Source organism: Delphinapterus leucas, chromosome 8 (genome assembly GCF_059928025.1).
Source record: "Delphinapterus leucas isolate spDelLeu-1000000601 "Yukka" chromosome 8, BTC_Dleu_Yukka2, whole genome shotgun sequence".
NCBI lineage: Eukaryota > Metazoa > Chordata > Mammalia > Artiodactyla > Monodontidae > Delphinapterus > Delphinapterus leucas.
The window spans coordinates 99,053,963-99,072,191 of NC_143136.1; the positions used below are offsets into that span (position 1 = coordinate 99,053,963).

General features: G+C 32.6%; 1 protein-coding gene across 1 annotated transcript in view; it reads left to right on the forward strand.

Annotated features, from left to right (window-relative positions):
* The window catches only part of DPP10 (dipeptidyl peptidase like 10), a 119,956-nt gene that overhangs the window by 18,548 nt on the left and 83,179 nt on the right, over positions 1–18,229 (forward strand). The window contains exons 3-4 of the mRNA XM_022590656.3: positions 1,041–1,164; positions 16,731–16,769. Coding sequence (XP_022446364.3) covers positions 1,041–1,164; positions 16,731–16,769 — 163 coding nt within the window. The remainder of the gene's footprint in view (positions 1–1,040; positions 1,165–16,730; positions 16,770–18,229) is intronic.

The window sequence follows — 18,229 nt, forward strand, 5'->3', positions numbered from 1 at the left end:
AGGTGATTTGTATTACAAGGTTTTACTTTCATAGGTGATTTTTTTCAAAGTCACTTAAAAACCTGATGCATTCATTTTAAGACAATATTCATGGATGGCATTTTTCAAACCATTTCTAAATCATCTAATCTATTTTGAAACTGGGCAATTTTGTTGGAAATTCTTTTTCTTTTTATCATAAATTGAATCAGTATTAATGATTGCATTTTGTTATGTGTGGGTTGGGGGAGTTTGTGATATATTATGTAAATTTCCAGACATAGAATCTATAAAGGAAAAATATAAGCTTTCCCAATCTACAACCATCATGAGGACATTATAGGCTCCACTGATTAGCATCCTCACTTTACCAAAAATTCAGTAACCCTTCGTATTCTTCAGTTTGATTCCTTCTTTGTTTTAAACTTTTTCAAATAAATAAGATTAAAAAATAATATTGTAAAAAATATTATGAATAAGATTATATTTCCATTGTCCCTCAATGGAAAAAGACCAAAGCAAACCATTCATGGCTCTGTGGCTCAAGTCCTGTGGATAAAGTGAGATAACATGGAAGTCATACATAAGAAATAACTATTAAATCAATAATATTTGCCTTTTAATTGATTATTGAATGAATTTTTGAAAAAGTAAAATAGAATATAACTTAGAAAATTTTTTCTTATTTTGCACATGTTAGCACTGTACTGATCGATAGAAAATTATTTATGAATGTCTAGTATCTTGATTATTTTTATTTTTTCCAAAAATTTTCCTTCTGTGAAATCATTCACTTTCAAATTTATTCTCAAATTTTCTGTATATTTATGTATATATGTATATGTGCATGTGTTTACATACATACGCACACACATATATTTGTATTTATATATGTCAATATTTGAAGAAGCAGATGTGTATATATATAAATGGAGATTAACATGATGTGACATCCTTATAGTGTTTCATTTATTCTGCATGTAAAATAACAAGTGTATATTATTGGTGCTGTACACATTCTCTGGCTCTAAATGTAAATTTTAATTTTGTTTCCGAACTAGAGAATACTATATCACTATGGTTAAATGGGTAAGCAATACCAAGACGGTGGTCAGATGGTTAAATCGACCTCAGAACATCTCCATCCTCACAGTCTGTGAGACCACTACTGGTGCTTGTAGTAGAGTGAGTATAATTTACTTTCCTTTATGCTTAAAATATAATAGTTTATGCTACCTTTCAAAGGAAAATTAAACAATTCTTTGTGCAAAGACTTCAATATTTAACTTCCAAAGCTATTAGGAGTGTATACTTTAATTCATAAATCTTCCATACGTTGAAGTAAGAAATATAGATGATAAAGAGAAGAGAACAAATTAAGCTTTAAAACAATGAATTCTTATATAGTATAAAGGGTAGTCCAAGCCATGTTAGTTTCATTCTCAAATGTAGGCTTTCTCTCTACTTTTTGACAGTGATTGACTTGAGAATATGTGATATTTCTTTCCTGTCATCTTTAAACAATTCCAAAAATTCATCGTTTTTTCTGTAGTTCAGATTAGTCTTCTAAAATAAGTGTCTCTGTCTTTAAATTATCTATAAATAGTAAAAAAAAAATGATTCTTCAGCAACTATGTTTTGAAAGTAGGTTGTATTTCAATTTCTAAAATCATGTTTTATAAACTCTGCAGTAGAATCCATATGTGTAATTTTAAGGTTATTAGTAAAGGGAATACTTTAATAAGTTTAAATTGTTATATTACATATTTGGTACTTGGTAAAGGGTTCTCAATTATTTAACAACAGAATTTTCAAACTTAAGCTTCTGGACAAGATGGAGTAAATGTTATCAGCCTTGCATCTCCATAGTAATCAACTGTAACACTTTACAAAATATATTAACTACATTCAGACATTGGACAATAAGGCAGTCAAAATATAAATGGTCAAATGAAGCTATGGCTTCCTACTGGTGACACATTTGAGGCCACAGTGCAAGGAGATGGCATCCAAGAAAAGCACAAGTGTATCACTGATCCAAAAAGGCAGGGAGAATCAGAGTTTGAGGCTATTGTGGTGGCTGAATTTTTCAGGACAAGTACCACAGGATAGGAGCTATATATAAAAGAACTTCAGCAATATATGTAAAGGTCTCTTAAGTCTTTATCTCAGTGCTTAGCTGTGCAAGTAAAGGGCCTCCCTCAGAGAGGGAAGCAAATAGAGAATCTGCAAGTTGCACAATACTTGGAGACTTTGGAGTAATGAACAGCAAAAATAGAGATCTCTCACTGAAAACCCTAAGCATTCAACTCAGAGCCCAGAAAGAAAATGTATTAGGAATAGAACTATTCTATACTCTTTCTAATAAATCTTTAAATCAAACCTTGAAAGAATTCAGTTCATCTGCCTGTAAACTAGCTGCCTGCCAGAACAAAGTTTACTCTTTAAAATAATTAAAAATTCATTCTCAAAAATGTAGCATTCACAATATCAATCACACAATTAAAACATACTATATATAGACATAGAAAATATAACTCACGCACCTCCCCCAAAATAAGAAGCAGACTTACAAAGGATATAGATACTGGAATTAACAAACAGACTGAAAAAATTTTAAAAAGCTTTTAGCTATTTTTGTTATTTAACAGATTAAAGGATGGCCATAATTAGTAAACAGATGAGAAGTTTCAGTAGCTAAATATAAACTATAAAAACAGAGCAATGAAATGTCAGAAACTGAAAAATACAGTGTCTGAAATGAAAAATTGCCTGGATGAGCTTAACAATAAATTGGACACTGTTGTAGTCAAGGAAATATAAATAATTCAAACAGAAGTCTTGAGGGAAAAAAGGTTGGAAAAAAAAAAAAGCAAAGCCTTAACTACCTGTAGAATAATATAAACTGGTATATATGTAAAATCTTATATACAGAAGGAAAAATTTGAGATACCAGGGCAGAAAAAAATGTAAGAATGTAAAATGTAAGAATGTACAAAAATGTAACAATGACTTAAATAATCAAATTTGATGAAAAACCATTAATCCATATATCCAAGAAGTTAGAAAATCTCAAACAGAATAAAGACAAAGAAAAAAATACATCACCACATAGTACATAAATTAATGCAAACAAAAGATTAAGAGAGGAAATTTAAAGTAGCCTGAGAGAAAAACACATTACATATTGGGAAATATAATGATGAGAATTACGGCCTGTGTCTCACCAGAAACAATGCAAACCAGAAAGCAATGGAAGGAAGTCGTTATTAAAGAACTAAATCCTATGAAAATATCTTTAAAAAATGAAGACCAAGGAAGATATTTTCAGATAAATTGGAACTGAGATAATTCATCAAAAGTAGATCTGCAAAAAAAAATAAAAAGTAGATCTGCATAAGTAACAGGAAATTAAGTTATTCAGGCTAAAATAAATGACATCAGATGAAAACCCAGATCAAAATGAAGGAAATGAAGGTGCCAAATAAGGTAAATATGTGAATAAAATAAAATAATTTCTAGTACTTAAATTTTCAAAAAGGTAATTAAGGAAATTAAAGTAGTATACAATAGAGATATTAATAGAATAATTTCATAATGATACAGTGTGAATTGATTAGGAAGATATAACAGTTCTAAGTACCTACATTTCTAATAATAAAGTTTCTAAATATTAAGCAAAAGCTGACAAAGCTAAGGAAGAAATAGAAATATACTGAGACTTAAATATTATTTTCAATGTATTTGATGAAATAAGTCATCAAAAATCTGTAATGATAACAAAAGATCTGGACAATACTATCAACACCTTAAACAAATTGATATTTAGGAAAAATTTCACTCAACAACTGTATAATAAACAATCGTTTCAAGTGCAAGGGGAATATTCAAAAATCTCAAGGTGCAAAAAGTGAAATCAAGCAGAGTATATTGTTTGACTATAAGAGAATTAAATTAGAAATTAGTAACTAAAAGATATTTGGGAAGTTGACAAATATTTGGAAAATTAAAAAAACATACTCCTAAATAATTCATAAGTTAAAGGACAAATCACAAAAGAAATTAAAAACAATTTAAAATTCAAACATAATGAAAACATAGCAGGTCCAAATATATAGGTAAAACAAAATGATGTTTAAAATGAAGTTTATATCTTTAAATGCGTATATTAGAAAAGGAAAAATGTATTGAATCAATGGTAAATCTCCAAGTTATGAAGCTAGAGAAAGAAGTACAAAATTAGCTCAAAGTAATTAGAAGGACTGAAATATAAAAAGAAAAGTACAAATTAATAAAACACAAGACAATCTATAGAGAAAATCGGTGAAAGCAAAAATTATTTTAAAAGATGAATAAAATTGATAAATCCTTATTTGTACTGATGAAGAAAAAACACCCCACAAACTACCAATTTCAAGAATGAAAGGGTCCCTATCAATATACTGATGGCATATTTTACAGAACTAGAAAAAATAATTTTAAAATTTGTGTGGAAACACAAAAGACTCTGAATAGACAAAATAATTTTGAGAAAGAACAGGGCTGGAGGGACCACACTCCCTCCTACAGACTGTACTACAAAACTACAATAATCAAACCAGTACAGTATAGGCACAAAAACAGACATAGATCAATGGAACACAATAGATATCCTGGAAATAAACTCACACACTTATTGTCAATTAATCAATGACAAAGAAGGCAAGAATATACAATGGAGAAAAGACAGTCTTATCAATAAGTGGTGCTGGGAAAACTGGGAAGCTACCTATAAAAAAATGAGATTAGAACATTTCCTCACACCATATATTGGGGTTGGCCAAAAATTTCGTTTGGGTTTTTCCCTAAGATGTTATGGAAAAACGTGAATAAACTTTTTGGCAAGCCCAATACAAAAATAAATTCAAGATGGATTAAAGACCTAAATGCAAGACCTGAAACCATAAAACTCCTAGAAGGAAACATAGAACACTCTTTGACATAAATTGTAGCAATACTTTTTTTGAATCTGTCTCCTAAGGCAAAAGAAATAAAACCAAAAATTAAAAATGAGACCTAATCAAACTTAAAAGCTTTTGCACAGCAAAGGAAACTATTGACAAAATGAAAAAATCTACTAAATGGGCAACAGCACGCTTCCACTATGCCACTCTGCTAAGCACAGGATAATCTACTAAATGGGAGAAAATATTTGCAAATGATATGACTCATAAGGGATTAATATACAAAATATATACACAGCTCATACAATTCAATATCTAAAAAGAAAGCCCAATTAAAAAATGGGCAGAAGACCTGAATAGACATTTTCCCAAATAAGACCTTCAGATGGCCAACAGGCACATGAAAGTGTGCTCAACATCGCTAATCATCAGAGAAATGCAACTCAAAACCACAATGAGATGTCACCTCACATGTGTCAGAATGGCTGTTATCAAAAAGATAACAAATAACAAGTGTTCAGGAGAATGTGGAGAAAAGCCAGCCCTGTACACTGTAGGTAAAAATGTCAATTGTTGCAGCCACTTGGAAAACAGTATGGAGGTTCCTCAAAAAGCTAAAAATAGAACTACCTTATGACTCAGCAATTCTACTTCTGGGTATACATCCAAAAAAACACCCCAAAAACACTAATTTGAAAAGATACATGCATTACAATATTTATTGTGACGTTATTTACGATAGCCAACATATGAAAGCAACCTAAGTGTCCATCAACAAATGAATGGATAAAGAAGAAGTGGTATACACACACACACACACACATATATATATATAATGGAATATTGATCAACCATAAAAAAGAATGAAATTTTGCTATTTGCAATAATATGGATCGACCCAGTGCGTGTTATACTTAGTAAAATAAGTCAGACAGAAAAAGACAAATACTGTATATTATCACTTATATGTGGACTCTAAAACATAAAACAAATGAATGAATATAACAAAACAGAAACAGACTCACAGATATGGAGAACAAACTAGTGGTTACCAGTGGGGATAGGGGGCTAAGGGGTACAAACTACTGTATATAAAATAAATAAGCTATAAGGATATATTTTACAGCACAGGGAATATAGTCAATATTTTAAAATAAGTTTAAATGGAGTAAAATCTATAAAGATTTTGAATCACTATGTTGTACACTTGAAAATAATATAATATTGTAAATCAACTATACCTCAACAAAAATAAGAATGAGAGGGGGCATCACTATAGAGCCTATAAATATTTAAATGGTAATAAGGGAGTTGTGTGCCAATAAATTCTCAAGTATATGATATGAAAAAAAAATGAGAGGTAAAAATGACCAAAACTATTGTCTGAAGAGGAAAAACACTGGAATAGTTCTATACCAATTAGAGAAGTTGAATTAATGGTTACAAATCTTCCCACAACAAAAACTCCAAGGACCCAGTGGCTTCAGTGATGGATTCCTTTAATGACGTAAGGAATAAAAGAGGTCACATGAGTCATCAAGGTGGCAACATAGGTCATTCCAGACTTCAGTCCCTCACAGAAGGAGACAAAAAGCAACTATCCATACACAGGACACCACCGTGAAAATCCTGGGACATGGGAGTGAGAGTGAAGCACCCCCCTGGACCACATAGACTGAAAAGAACCCATTAGAAGGATAAGAATAGTGGCTACACTCTGATTGCATTGCTCCTCCCCCAGGCCAGCATAGTGCCACACTGAGAGGGTCCCCTCTGGACCTAAAGTTTCTCCAGTAGGAAAAAAGAGAGCCCAAGGTGGACATCTAGCTCCCCCAGAATTGTGGGTTTTTTCATGGGAAGCCCACTTGAGTCTTGCCTCCAGAGGTTCATGGGGGGAATTTGGAGGATTAGTCCACTGGAGATGAGATCGTGATGGAGAAGGGTGGGCTGGATCTTATAGTAACCAACTCTCAGATCTTGGCAGACAGAGTTCATCTTTCCAGTGGTGCTCAAGTAGAAATCCAAAGCAGCAAGTTTGCCATCTGTAAAGCCAAGACAGTGACTCCGTCTGGCCAGGGTACTAGGTTTGTAGTTCTGCCTGACTCAGGACCCCAAATGGGAAGCATAATCAGCTGTTCTGCGGCCCTGCAGAAGGAAGCTAGTTCATAGCTCTGCCTACTGCTGAGTGCAGCTCAGCACTGTCTGACCAGGAAGCCTGGCCCGATCACCCAGGAAGCTCTATAGACCAGTAGCACCTAAGTGAGAAGTGAACCCAGCCAGTGGCTTTGCGCTCCTACAGAACCAAAGCTAATGGCTCCATCTGACCAGGGAGCTTGGTACACAGCTCAGCCTGATTCAGCCTCTAAACAGTGAGCCTTGCCACTATTGGATCCTGTTCTGTGGCCTCACCCAGGCAGGAAGCTAATTCTTAGGCCCACTCAGTGCTGAATATAGCCTCTAGTCCCACCCAACCTGTAAACATAACCAGAGCACCCAGGATTCTGCATAACCCATCCTACATCCTCACCTACAGTGGCATCTGAACAGTGAATTGGGCCAGTAACTATGCCCATCTACAGAGCAAATCCCTTGGCCCTGTCTTGTCAGGAAACTCATTGTGCAGTTTTGCCTAATTTGGAGCCCCAAACAATGTGCTGTGCTGTCCTTGGGCCCCATTCTGCTGCCCTCCCTGCATAAGGAAGCTAATTTATAGCACTTCCTACTGCACTACCCAATCCAACCCAACTAGGAAGCCTGATGGGAGAAATAGTGTAGCCCATCCTACCACAATGCTTGTGCAGAAAATCAAGCCAGTCCTATCTAACAGGTCCCTGTCCGTGGCACCCCCACACGTACACCTCAGAGCTTGGGAAATGGTTTTGCCCCAATATAGACCCCAATAGCAAGCTCCACCTTCCCAAGGATGTTACCAGTTGACCCCAAGCTGACCTGACTGATGAAGGGCTGTCTCTGTAAAAGCAAACCTGTAAAGTTTAGAAGAGGAGAACCCTTACTCATACCCCCAGATACCAAAGTAAGGAAGCAAGGATCACAAAATATCAGGTAAACATGACACTACCAAAGGAAAGTAATAAAACTCCAATAACTGACCCTAAAGAAATGGAAATCTATCTAAGTTATCTGCTTGAAATTAGGTGTTATAAGATATCGTATGTAAGCCTCATGGTTACCACAAAGGAAAAGCCTATAATAATTATACAAGAGATTATGTTCATGGAGTCAAAACATACCACTACAAAACTTCATCAAATCACAAAAGAAGACAGCAAGACAAGAAGCAAGGAGCAAATGGATCTGTAAAGCCATAAAACCAAAAAACAATGAACAAAATGGCAATAATAAGTCCTTACCTATTAATAATTACATTAAATGTAAATGGATTAAATTTTCCAGTCAAAAGACATAGAGTGGCTGAATGGATTAAAAAATATCCAGTAATATGCTGCCTACATATATTGACTGAAAGCAAAAGGATGGAAAAAGATATTTCAAGCAAATGTTAAACAAAGGAAAGCAGGGTAGCTATACTTGTTTCAGAAAGATATAGACTTTAAGCAAAAAAATGGCAATGAAAGACACAAAAGGTCATTATTTAAAGATAAAGGGGTCAATCCATCAAGAAGACATAACAATTGTAAATATTTATGCATCCATATATAAATATATAAAGTAAATACTAACAAAACTAAAAAGAGAAATAAACATCAATACAATAATAGTTGGAGAATTCAATACCCCACTCTCAGCAATGGGTATATCATCCAGAGAGAGAATCAAGGAAATAGTTGATTTTAACAACACTATAGAGCAAATGGAGCTAATAGACATATATAGAATACTCCCATACAACAGCAGCAGAATACACATTCTTCTCAAGCTCACATGGAACTCTTTATAGGATAGATTATATGTTAGGCCACAAATCAAGTCTCAGCAAATTGAAGATTGAAATCATACCAAGTTTTTTTTCTGATCGCAATGGTATGAAACTAGAAATCAATAACAGGAGGAAAATTGGAGAATTCAGAAATACATGGAAAGTAAACAACACACTCTTGAACAACCAATGAATCAAATAAAAAATAAAAGGGGAAATAGAAAAGTATATTGAGACAAACAATAATGGAAACACAATATACCAAAAGATATGGGAATTATTTGAAGAAGGTCTACGAGGAAAGTATATAGCTATTAATATATACATCAAGAAAATAGAAAGATGTCAGAAAACAACCTAATTCTATATCTCAAGGAACTAGAAATAGAAGAACAAAGTAAGCCCAAAATTAGCAGAAGGAAAGAAATAATAAAGATTAGAGGAGAAACAAATGAAATGTAGAGTTGGAAAACAATAGAAGCAATTCATAAAACTAAGAGCTGGTTCTTTGAAAATATAAACAAAATTGGAAAACCTTAAGTAGATTGACCAAGAAAAGAAGAGACAGGACTAAAAGTTTTTAAACATTATAAATGAAAGAGAGAACATAGCAACTGACATAGATATTGCAGAAATACAAAGGTTCTTAGAAGACAACTATGAGCAATTATATGCCAACTAATTGGACAACTGAGAAGAAATGGATAAATTCCTAAGAACATCAAACCTACCAAGAATGAATCATGAAGAAATAGAAAATCTGAACAGACCAATTACTACTAAAGAGGTTGAATCAGTAATCAAAATCCTCCCAACAAAGAAAAGCCCAGGACCAGATGGCTTCATTGGTGAAGATTACCAAGCATTTAAAGAATTAACACTAATCCTTTCCAAACACTTCCCAAATGTCAAAGAGGAGGGGACACTCTCAAACTCATTTTATGTGGCAAGCATTACTCTGATATTGCAGCCAGACAAGGATGCTACAAGAAAAGAAAATTAAGACCCATATCACTGGTGAATATAAATGTAAAAATTCACAACAAAATACAAGCAAACTGAATTCAGAAGCATATTAAAAGGATTATATACCATGACCAATTGGGATTCATCCCTCAGATATAAAGGTGATTCAACATATGCAAGTCAATAAATGTGATACACCACATTAATAGAATGAAAGATAAAAATCATCTCAATAGATGCAGAAAAAAGCATTTGACAAAATTCAACATCCATTTATGAAAAAAACTCTCAACAAAGTGGCTATAAGGGAACATATTGCAACACAATAAAGTCGATATATGACACACTCATAGCTAACTTCATACGCAATGGTGAAAAGCTAAAAGCTTTCCCTCTAAGATCAGGAACAAGACAAGGATGCCCACTCTCACCACTCTTATTCAACATAGTACTGAAAGTTTTTCAGATAAGAGAAAGAAATAAAATCCATCAGAATTAGAAAGGAAGAAGTAAAATTGCCTCTATTTGCAGACGATATGACTTTATACATAGAAAATACTGAAGACTCCACCAAAAACCATTAGATCTAATCAATGAATTCAGTAAAGTTGCAGGATGCAAAATCAATGTATATTAATCAGTACTGTTTATATATAATAACAAATTATCTGAAAAAGAATAAAAGAAAATGATCCCATTTACAATAGAATTCAAAACAATAAAATATTTAGGAATAAATTTATCTTAGGAGGTGAAATATATCTATACTGAAAACTATAGGACACTGATAAAAAAAATTGAGAAAGACAGAAAAAGAAGGAAAGATGTCTTGTGTTCATGGATTGGAAAAATTAATATTGTTAACATGTTTGTCTGTAGATTTAATGCAATACAAATCAGATTCCAGTGGCATTTTTTTACAGAAATAAATAAAATATTCTAAAATTTGTATGGAGCAACAAAAAACCCTGAATAGCAAAAGCAATCATGTGAAAGAAAATCAAAACTGGAGGCATCATACTCCCAGCTTTCAAACTATGCTAAAAAGCTATGTTAATTAAAACAGTATGATACTGGAATAAAAATAGACACGTAGACCCATGGATCATAATAGAGAGCCCAGGAATAAACTGCCACATATATATCCAACTGCTATTTGATAAGGGAGCCAAGAACATGCAATGGGAAAAGGACAGTCTCTTCAAGAAATGGTGCTGGGAAAACTGTGTAACCACATACAGAAAAATGAAATTGGACCCCTATTTACACCTTTCACAGAAATTAAATCTAAATGGATTAAAGACAAATAAAAGACATGAATCCATAAAAAATCCTTGAAGAAAACAAAGGGGAAAACTTTCTTGACTTTGGTCTTGGATTGGATTTGTGGATATAACATCTAAAGCACAAGCAACAAAATAAAATGTAAACTATGTCAAATTAAAAAGCCTCTGCACAGCAAAAGAACAGTCAACAAAATGAAAAGCCAACCTACGGAATGGGAGAAAATATCTGCAAATCATATGTCTGATAAGGGGTTAATATCCAAAATATATAAAGAACCCATATACCTCAATAGCAAAAGTAATAATCCAGTTAAAAAGTGGGCAAATGATCTAAAGTAGACATTTTTCAAAGAAGATATTCAAATAACCAATGGTATATGAAAAGGGCCCAACATCTCTAATCATTAGGGAAATGCAAATCAAAACCATAATGAGATATCACCTCATACATGTTGGAATGGCTGTTATCAAAAAGACAGAAAATAACAAGTGTTGGTGAGGAGGTGGAGAAAAATGAATCCTTGTGTTTTGTGGTGGGAATGTATATTGGTATATCCACTATGGGAAACAATAAGGCAGATACTCAAAAAATTAAAACGGAACTACTATATGATTCAACAATTCAACTTCTGGATATATAACTGAAGTAAATAAAATCACTATCTTGAAGAGATATTTGCAACCCCAATGTCATTGCAGCATTATTTATAATAACCAAGACATGGGAAAGAACCTAAGTATTCATCAGTGGATAAATGGATAAATGAAATATGTCATATATATGCAATGTAATACTATTCAGCCATTAAAAAGGAAAATTTGCCATTTGTGACAACATAGATGGACCCTGAGGGCATGTATGCTAAATGAAATAAGTCAGACAGCAAAAGACAAGTACTGTATGATCTCACTTATACATGAAATGTAAAAAAGCAAACTTATAGAAACAAAGATTAGGTTTGTGCTTTTTAGAGTCAAGAGTGGGGGTGGGAGAATTGGATAAAGGTGTTTAAAAGGTACAACTTCAGTTATAAGGTAATAAGTTCTGGGGAAGTAATGTACAACATGATGACTATAGTTAAATACTGTATTGTATATTTAAAAATTGCTGAAAGAGTAAATCTGGAAGTTCTCATGACAAGGAGAAAAATTGTTAGCTATATGAGATGATGGCTATTAACTAAACTTATTGTGGTGATCATTTCGTAATATATACATGTATCACATCATTATGTTGTACACCTTATACTATGTTGTATATCAACTATTTATTGATAAAACTGGGGAATAATGGAATAGTTTCTACCATTCCTACATTCTCTAAAAAGTGGAAAAGGAAGAGAACTTCTCAACTTATTTTTATAAGGGTAACATTATCATGCTACCAAAACTAGACAAGGACGTTACAAGAGAGACCATTTTAGACTGATATTTGTTATGAACATTGCATTCAGAAAATTTTTTATCATATTAATATATCATTCTGGACAACATTGAGAATAGTGCATCTTGACTAAATGGGGTTTTACCCTGGAATTTAAGGTTAGTTTATATTGAAAATCAATGTAATTCACTGTTTCAACAGAAAAAAAAAGAAAAATAAATAAGCAATTATCTTAATAGATGAAGAAAAAGCAACTGACAAAACTCAACATTCATTCATGATGACTTTCAACATAAATGAATAGAAAGTAATATCCCCAATATGATGAAGGATACCCACAAAGTAACCAATAAATATTATACTCAATAGTGAAACATTACCCTTGTTCACCTAAAGATTGACAATAAGGTAAGGATACACATTCTAACTCTGTTAAGCAAACTTATTAGAGACTCTAATCAGAGTAACTTTCAAAGAATAACTATCATGATGATTGGTAAGGAAGAAGTAAAATTATCTTTATTTGTAGATGATATTATTGTATAAATAAAATGTAAGAAATCTACCAAAAATACTAGAATAGATGACAATTCATAAGTCAAGGCACCAACTTCAAGTGTTTTTTCCCTTTCCTGATTTTTATCATTTTACTGTAAAAAATATGTAAATGTATAGGATACTACAGTTTTCTTAAGAAATGCTCACTGAATTATTTAAAGGTAAATGGATACAATACTTCAGAACTGCTGTCAAATTGTTTAGAAAAAAACTAAATTTCTAACTTCTAATTGATTTTGAGAAAAGAGACTTCTACCAGCCTCTCAAATAGTTTAGAATCAGAGGAGAGAGATATATAATAATAAAGCAAATGGAGCACAATATAAATACATGAGGAATATGTCTAAAGGATATGCAGATGTTTCTTGAACTGGTCTTTTACCTTCTCTGTAAGTTTGCACTTGTTTCAAAATAAAGATTTAAGAAGTAACAAAATATATTTCCAAGACTGGTAATATTATGATGGAAAATAAAAATACTATTAAAATCTTTAAAACATTAGGTACATAGGAATAAATTTAACAAAGAGTGGCAAAATCTTAATACTGAAAACTAAAACATTGCTGAAAGGCATTAAAGAAGACCTAAAGAAGAAGTTAAGCCACATTCCTGAATTGAAAGGCTTCATGTTGTAGATGTCAATTCTACTCAAATTATACTATAGTTTCAATACAATATGAATTAAACTCTCAGCAGACTTTTTTTTTTTTTTGGTAGAAACAGGCAAGATAGTTTTTAAATGCATATGAAACTACAAAAGGCCTGACCAGGTAAATCAATACCCTAAAAAATAATAAGATAATAATTGGAAGAGTTGCACTACATGATTTCAGGAATAACCAGAAAGCCACAGAAACTTAGAGATTGTAATGGAGGCAAAAGAACACACAAATCGATCGGTTGAACTGAATAGTGTTTCCAGAAATAGATCTATATTTATATGGTCAATTGATTTTCAACATAGGTGCCAAAGCAATTCAATAGGGGGAAATGGCACTGGAACAATTAATAACCGGATGGAAAATACAATGATGGTTGACATTTCTTATACTATATTGTAAAATTAGTCTGAGACACGCTACAGCCTTAAATCTAAAAGCTAGTACTGTCAATCTTCTAGATGAAAAGATGGAATATAACTTCACTATATTGAATAGACAAAGTAGTCATTTATCATAAAAGAAAAAAATAAATCAGACATCATTAAAATTAGAAACTTCTCATCAAAAACCCTATTAGGAAATCAAACAGCTAACCACAGACTGGGAGAAAATATTGTTCAAAATGTGCATCTGACGAAAAAATATATACATTTCAATAATAAAAGACAACCCAATGAAAAAGTCAAAATGTGTGAACAGAAACTTGTAAAGAAGTAACAAACTCATGAAAAAGTACTCAAAATTGTTAGACATTAGGAAAATATAGATTAAATCATAATGAGGTAACACTACATACCATTAAAATGAATAAACTTAAAACAACAACAAAAAAGGTAACAGTTTTAACTGCTGATGAGGATGTGGAGAATTGCAAATCTCATTCTTTGTGGGTAGAAGTGTGACTTTACTTTAAAAGAATGATTTTGTAGTCTCAAAGAAAGTTAAACACACATATATAAATATATATGTGTGTGCATATATATCTCAGGAGCTCCATTCCTAGATATTTGCATGAGAAATAAAAACCTGTTTCCACCAAAGGATTTGTTTAAAACACGTCTTTTTTAGAGAAGCTTTATTCACAATAGCTAAAAACTGGAAACTATCCAACTGTCCATTAACAAGAAATGAATAAACAAAATGAGGCATATCAATACAATGACATTCCACTCTGCAATTTAAAAAGAAACAGAAGACTGATACACTGAACAATATGAATGAATCTCAAAAATGTGGTGTGAAAGAAGCCCTACACAAAAGAGTACATAATACATGATTCCCATTATCTGAATTTCTAAAACAGGCAAAACTAATCTATGGAAAAAGGTTTGGAAGAGTAGTTGCCTTATTGGAAACTGTGAAGGGGCACGAGGAAATGTGTTTGGAAGTGTAAAGGTCATATATCTTGATGGGATGTAAATACATTTATCAAAACTCATCACATAAACTTACGATCTGTACATTTCACTATATGCAAATTACACTTCAGTATTTTTAAACATAATTTTTAAATGGTCTGTAAAAGATAGCAATAAAGAGGAAAAAATTTATCTGTGATTGGAATGATGAGCATAGATATGAAAACAAAGTTGATGCATCAGCCATTTACTTATTGGGTTTCGCTGACGCTCTTTACATTTAGCTTGCATATATTAGAAATTTTATTTCAATTATCCTTTTTCATCTGGCTGGCTTATAGATTGACCAGGATTTCATCATTTATTTGTTAAACTGTTCTGGATGGTTTCTTACTGAGACGATCACAAAGTCATTTAAAAATTGTTCATGTGTATACGTATTCTAGTTAGAGAAAGCCTGCCATCTCTATATAGGGAAAATCTATATAGGTAAAGTGCTTCAATAGAAAAGATACAGGAACCCTATCGTATTCTTGGATTGATACCTTATTGATATTCTGTTATATTTCTATTCCATTTATGGAGTTTAAAATTTTTACTTTCTACAATAATAGAAATAATAAGACAGATAATTGCATGTGAAGTTTTGGACCTTCGTGGAGTCTAACAAAACTTAGTGACACTAATGAGCAGTGGCACTGATATATTTTTTTGTGTGTCTGTGTTTTACAGATATCAAGGATGATTATTGCTGAAGTGTGACTAGAAAATCAAGGAATGATTTAGTTAGATGTTTTTCTGATGTCTGTATATAGAGAAAATCTATTGGAAGAAAAAAGCCCTGAAAATGGACAATGGTTAATAATAATGTAATAATAATGTGGCTTTAAAAGAGGAAATTGGTAAAAAAAAAAACCTATAAATAAATAATAATCATTATTTACAATTTGAAATGAGTACTTTTGCATAGAGGTAAAATCTCTGACATATTATGATTTAGTTTTCTTCATTTTAATACTTTTATTATAGAGTCATTTTTTCCAGAGAACTACAAGATATTTCATAAGTTACTACATGTAAATAGCATTACTAAAATTTATTTTATCTACACATATTCAGCTTGAGATGAAATTTGTCTAATTTTGCTTTTTGAAATATAATTTTGGTTCTGATCCTATGCAAGATTATTTTAAACACACATAAAATTTTGCCATTTCAAATGTTTAGTTGTTTTCCCTAAGGGGAAAAAATGACTATGGTAAGAGTGGATCGAATGTTGACAAAATGTCCACTTTTAAATTTTATTCCTGGCTGTTTGCCCAGTTTTTTGGAAGGACTTAATATTTGTTTCCTGATGATGCCTAGAGGTGAAAAGAGACAGTGTCTAGTGGTTCAAAACAGTTTGAATGAAGTAATCAAATGGAGCTGGAAAATGATCTTCTGTCTCTGGTTAAGTACAACTGAGAATTCTGAAGGAGTTCACCAAAGAAAAGACTATAATTAGAATATCATTTCATCCCAATTCTCTACTTATTCATTCAGTTTAAATCAATAATGACAATGTGATCTCTCATGGTATTTCACCAGCTGCAGGAAGGAAAAAAGTGCCTATAGGATAACAGTGTAAAAAAGGTTAAATTGATGCGTGCTCACTTTGGTCTTTAGATGCTTCATGGAGTTAATTGTTTTGTTTCAGAAATATGAGATGACATCAGATACATGGCTATCTAAACAGGTATGGTATAGGTGGTCTCTTTATGTCACATTTTGTCCATCACACCCATCCTTTCACTCATTTGTTATGTATAACTTTTTCTCAAAAGTTATTTCAGTAGTATGAATTTAAGGCTCTGTTATGTTTGAATAAATGAGTCTTTTTCATTAAAATATTTATAACTTGGGCTCTATGACATCATTTGTAGAAAGATTACTTCTGTTTTTTATAGGACATAAATTGTAGAATAACTACCAGGATCCATTTTCAGGACCATTCATATAAGTAAATGTTTGTGTAGAAGAAGGAGAAAAAGATGTGACCCGCAAACCATCAGCATTGCTCAAATCACCCAGAAAATTGACGAAACCTCCACATAACTTGGTTATGTGGAGATTATTCAGGTGAACATTTCTTTCCTTAGATATATCCCAGCTCATAATGCTAGCTTGTGATATAAATGAAGCTGGAATCCAGATGATCACAGAAGAATAAGCAAACATCTCCACAACATGCTTTCATACTGGACATTTCAGAAGGAAGCACAAATAGATTATTCAAATATAGCTGAACCCATTTTACTACTAATTTCATCACTACTTTTTGCAAAGGGAAGTATTTTGTTTGGCTTGTTTTGTTTTGATTTGTTTTGTTCTTTACAGTACTCTTTTATTTTATATTCTCTCCCTGGGTGTCGTATACATCTGTGGTTTCAATTACCACCACCAAGTGTATAGCCCCAGCCAACTCTCTTCTGAGTTCTGAAATATCCAAATTCATGCTTGGCATCTTCTCCTGAATCTGTGAAAGTAACTGCACACTCCACAGGTTCAAACTAAACTTCTCTCTCTTCCAGTCAGTCTGTCTTCTTATCATAGGAGTCAAGGACGTATTTATCCATCCAGCTATCAAAATCATAAACCTAGTGGGGATTTTTAAACATTGTCTTATCCTTATCTGCATATGTTATTATTCATCACCAAGTTATTTTGATTTTACTCTCAAAGATCTCAAGTCAATTTACTTTTCTCCAATTCACAAACACCATACAGGATTAAACTACAGGCGCTGCATTTCCTCCTTAACTGGTGAACTCTCAACCCCTTAGAGTTGAGAGTTCCCCTTAGGAACCTGACAATCTGTTCTCTACACTGCAGACTGGCTGAGTGATCTTTTCAAAATATGTATTTGATTGTCACTACCCACAACACTCATATTCTCTCACAACTAAAACAATTTTTATCTCCCCTTTGTTCTACAGATAAAGACCAACATCCTTAAAGGGTCTACAAAGGATTAAGTTGAAAGCCTTTCCAGCTCTGTGTCATACCATCTTTTCTCCCATTTTTTCCATTAGCCCTCCTCATATACCCAGGACCTTTATGTGAACTCTTTCTTCTGAACAGAGTTCTCTCAACTACTTTCTTACGTGAAGGCTGCTCATTTGTCAAACCTCAGCCTAAATCACCTGCATAAGAAGT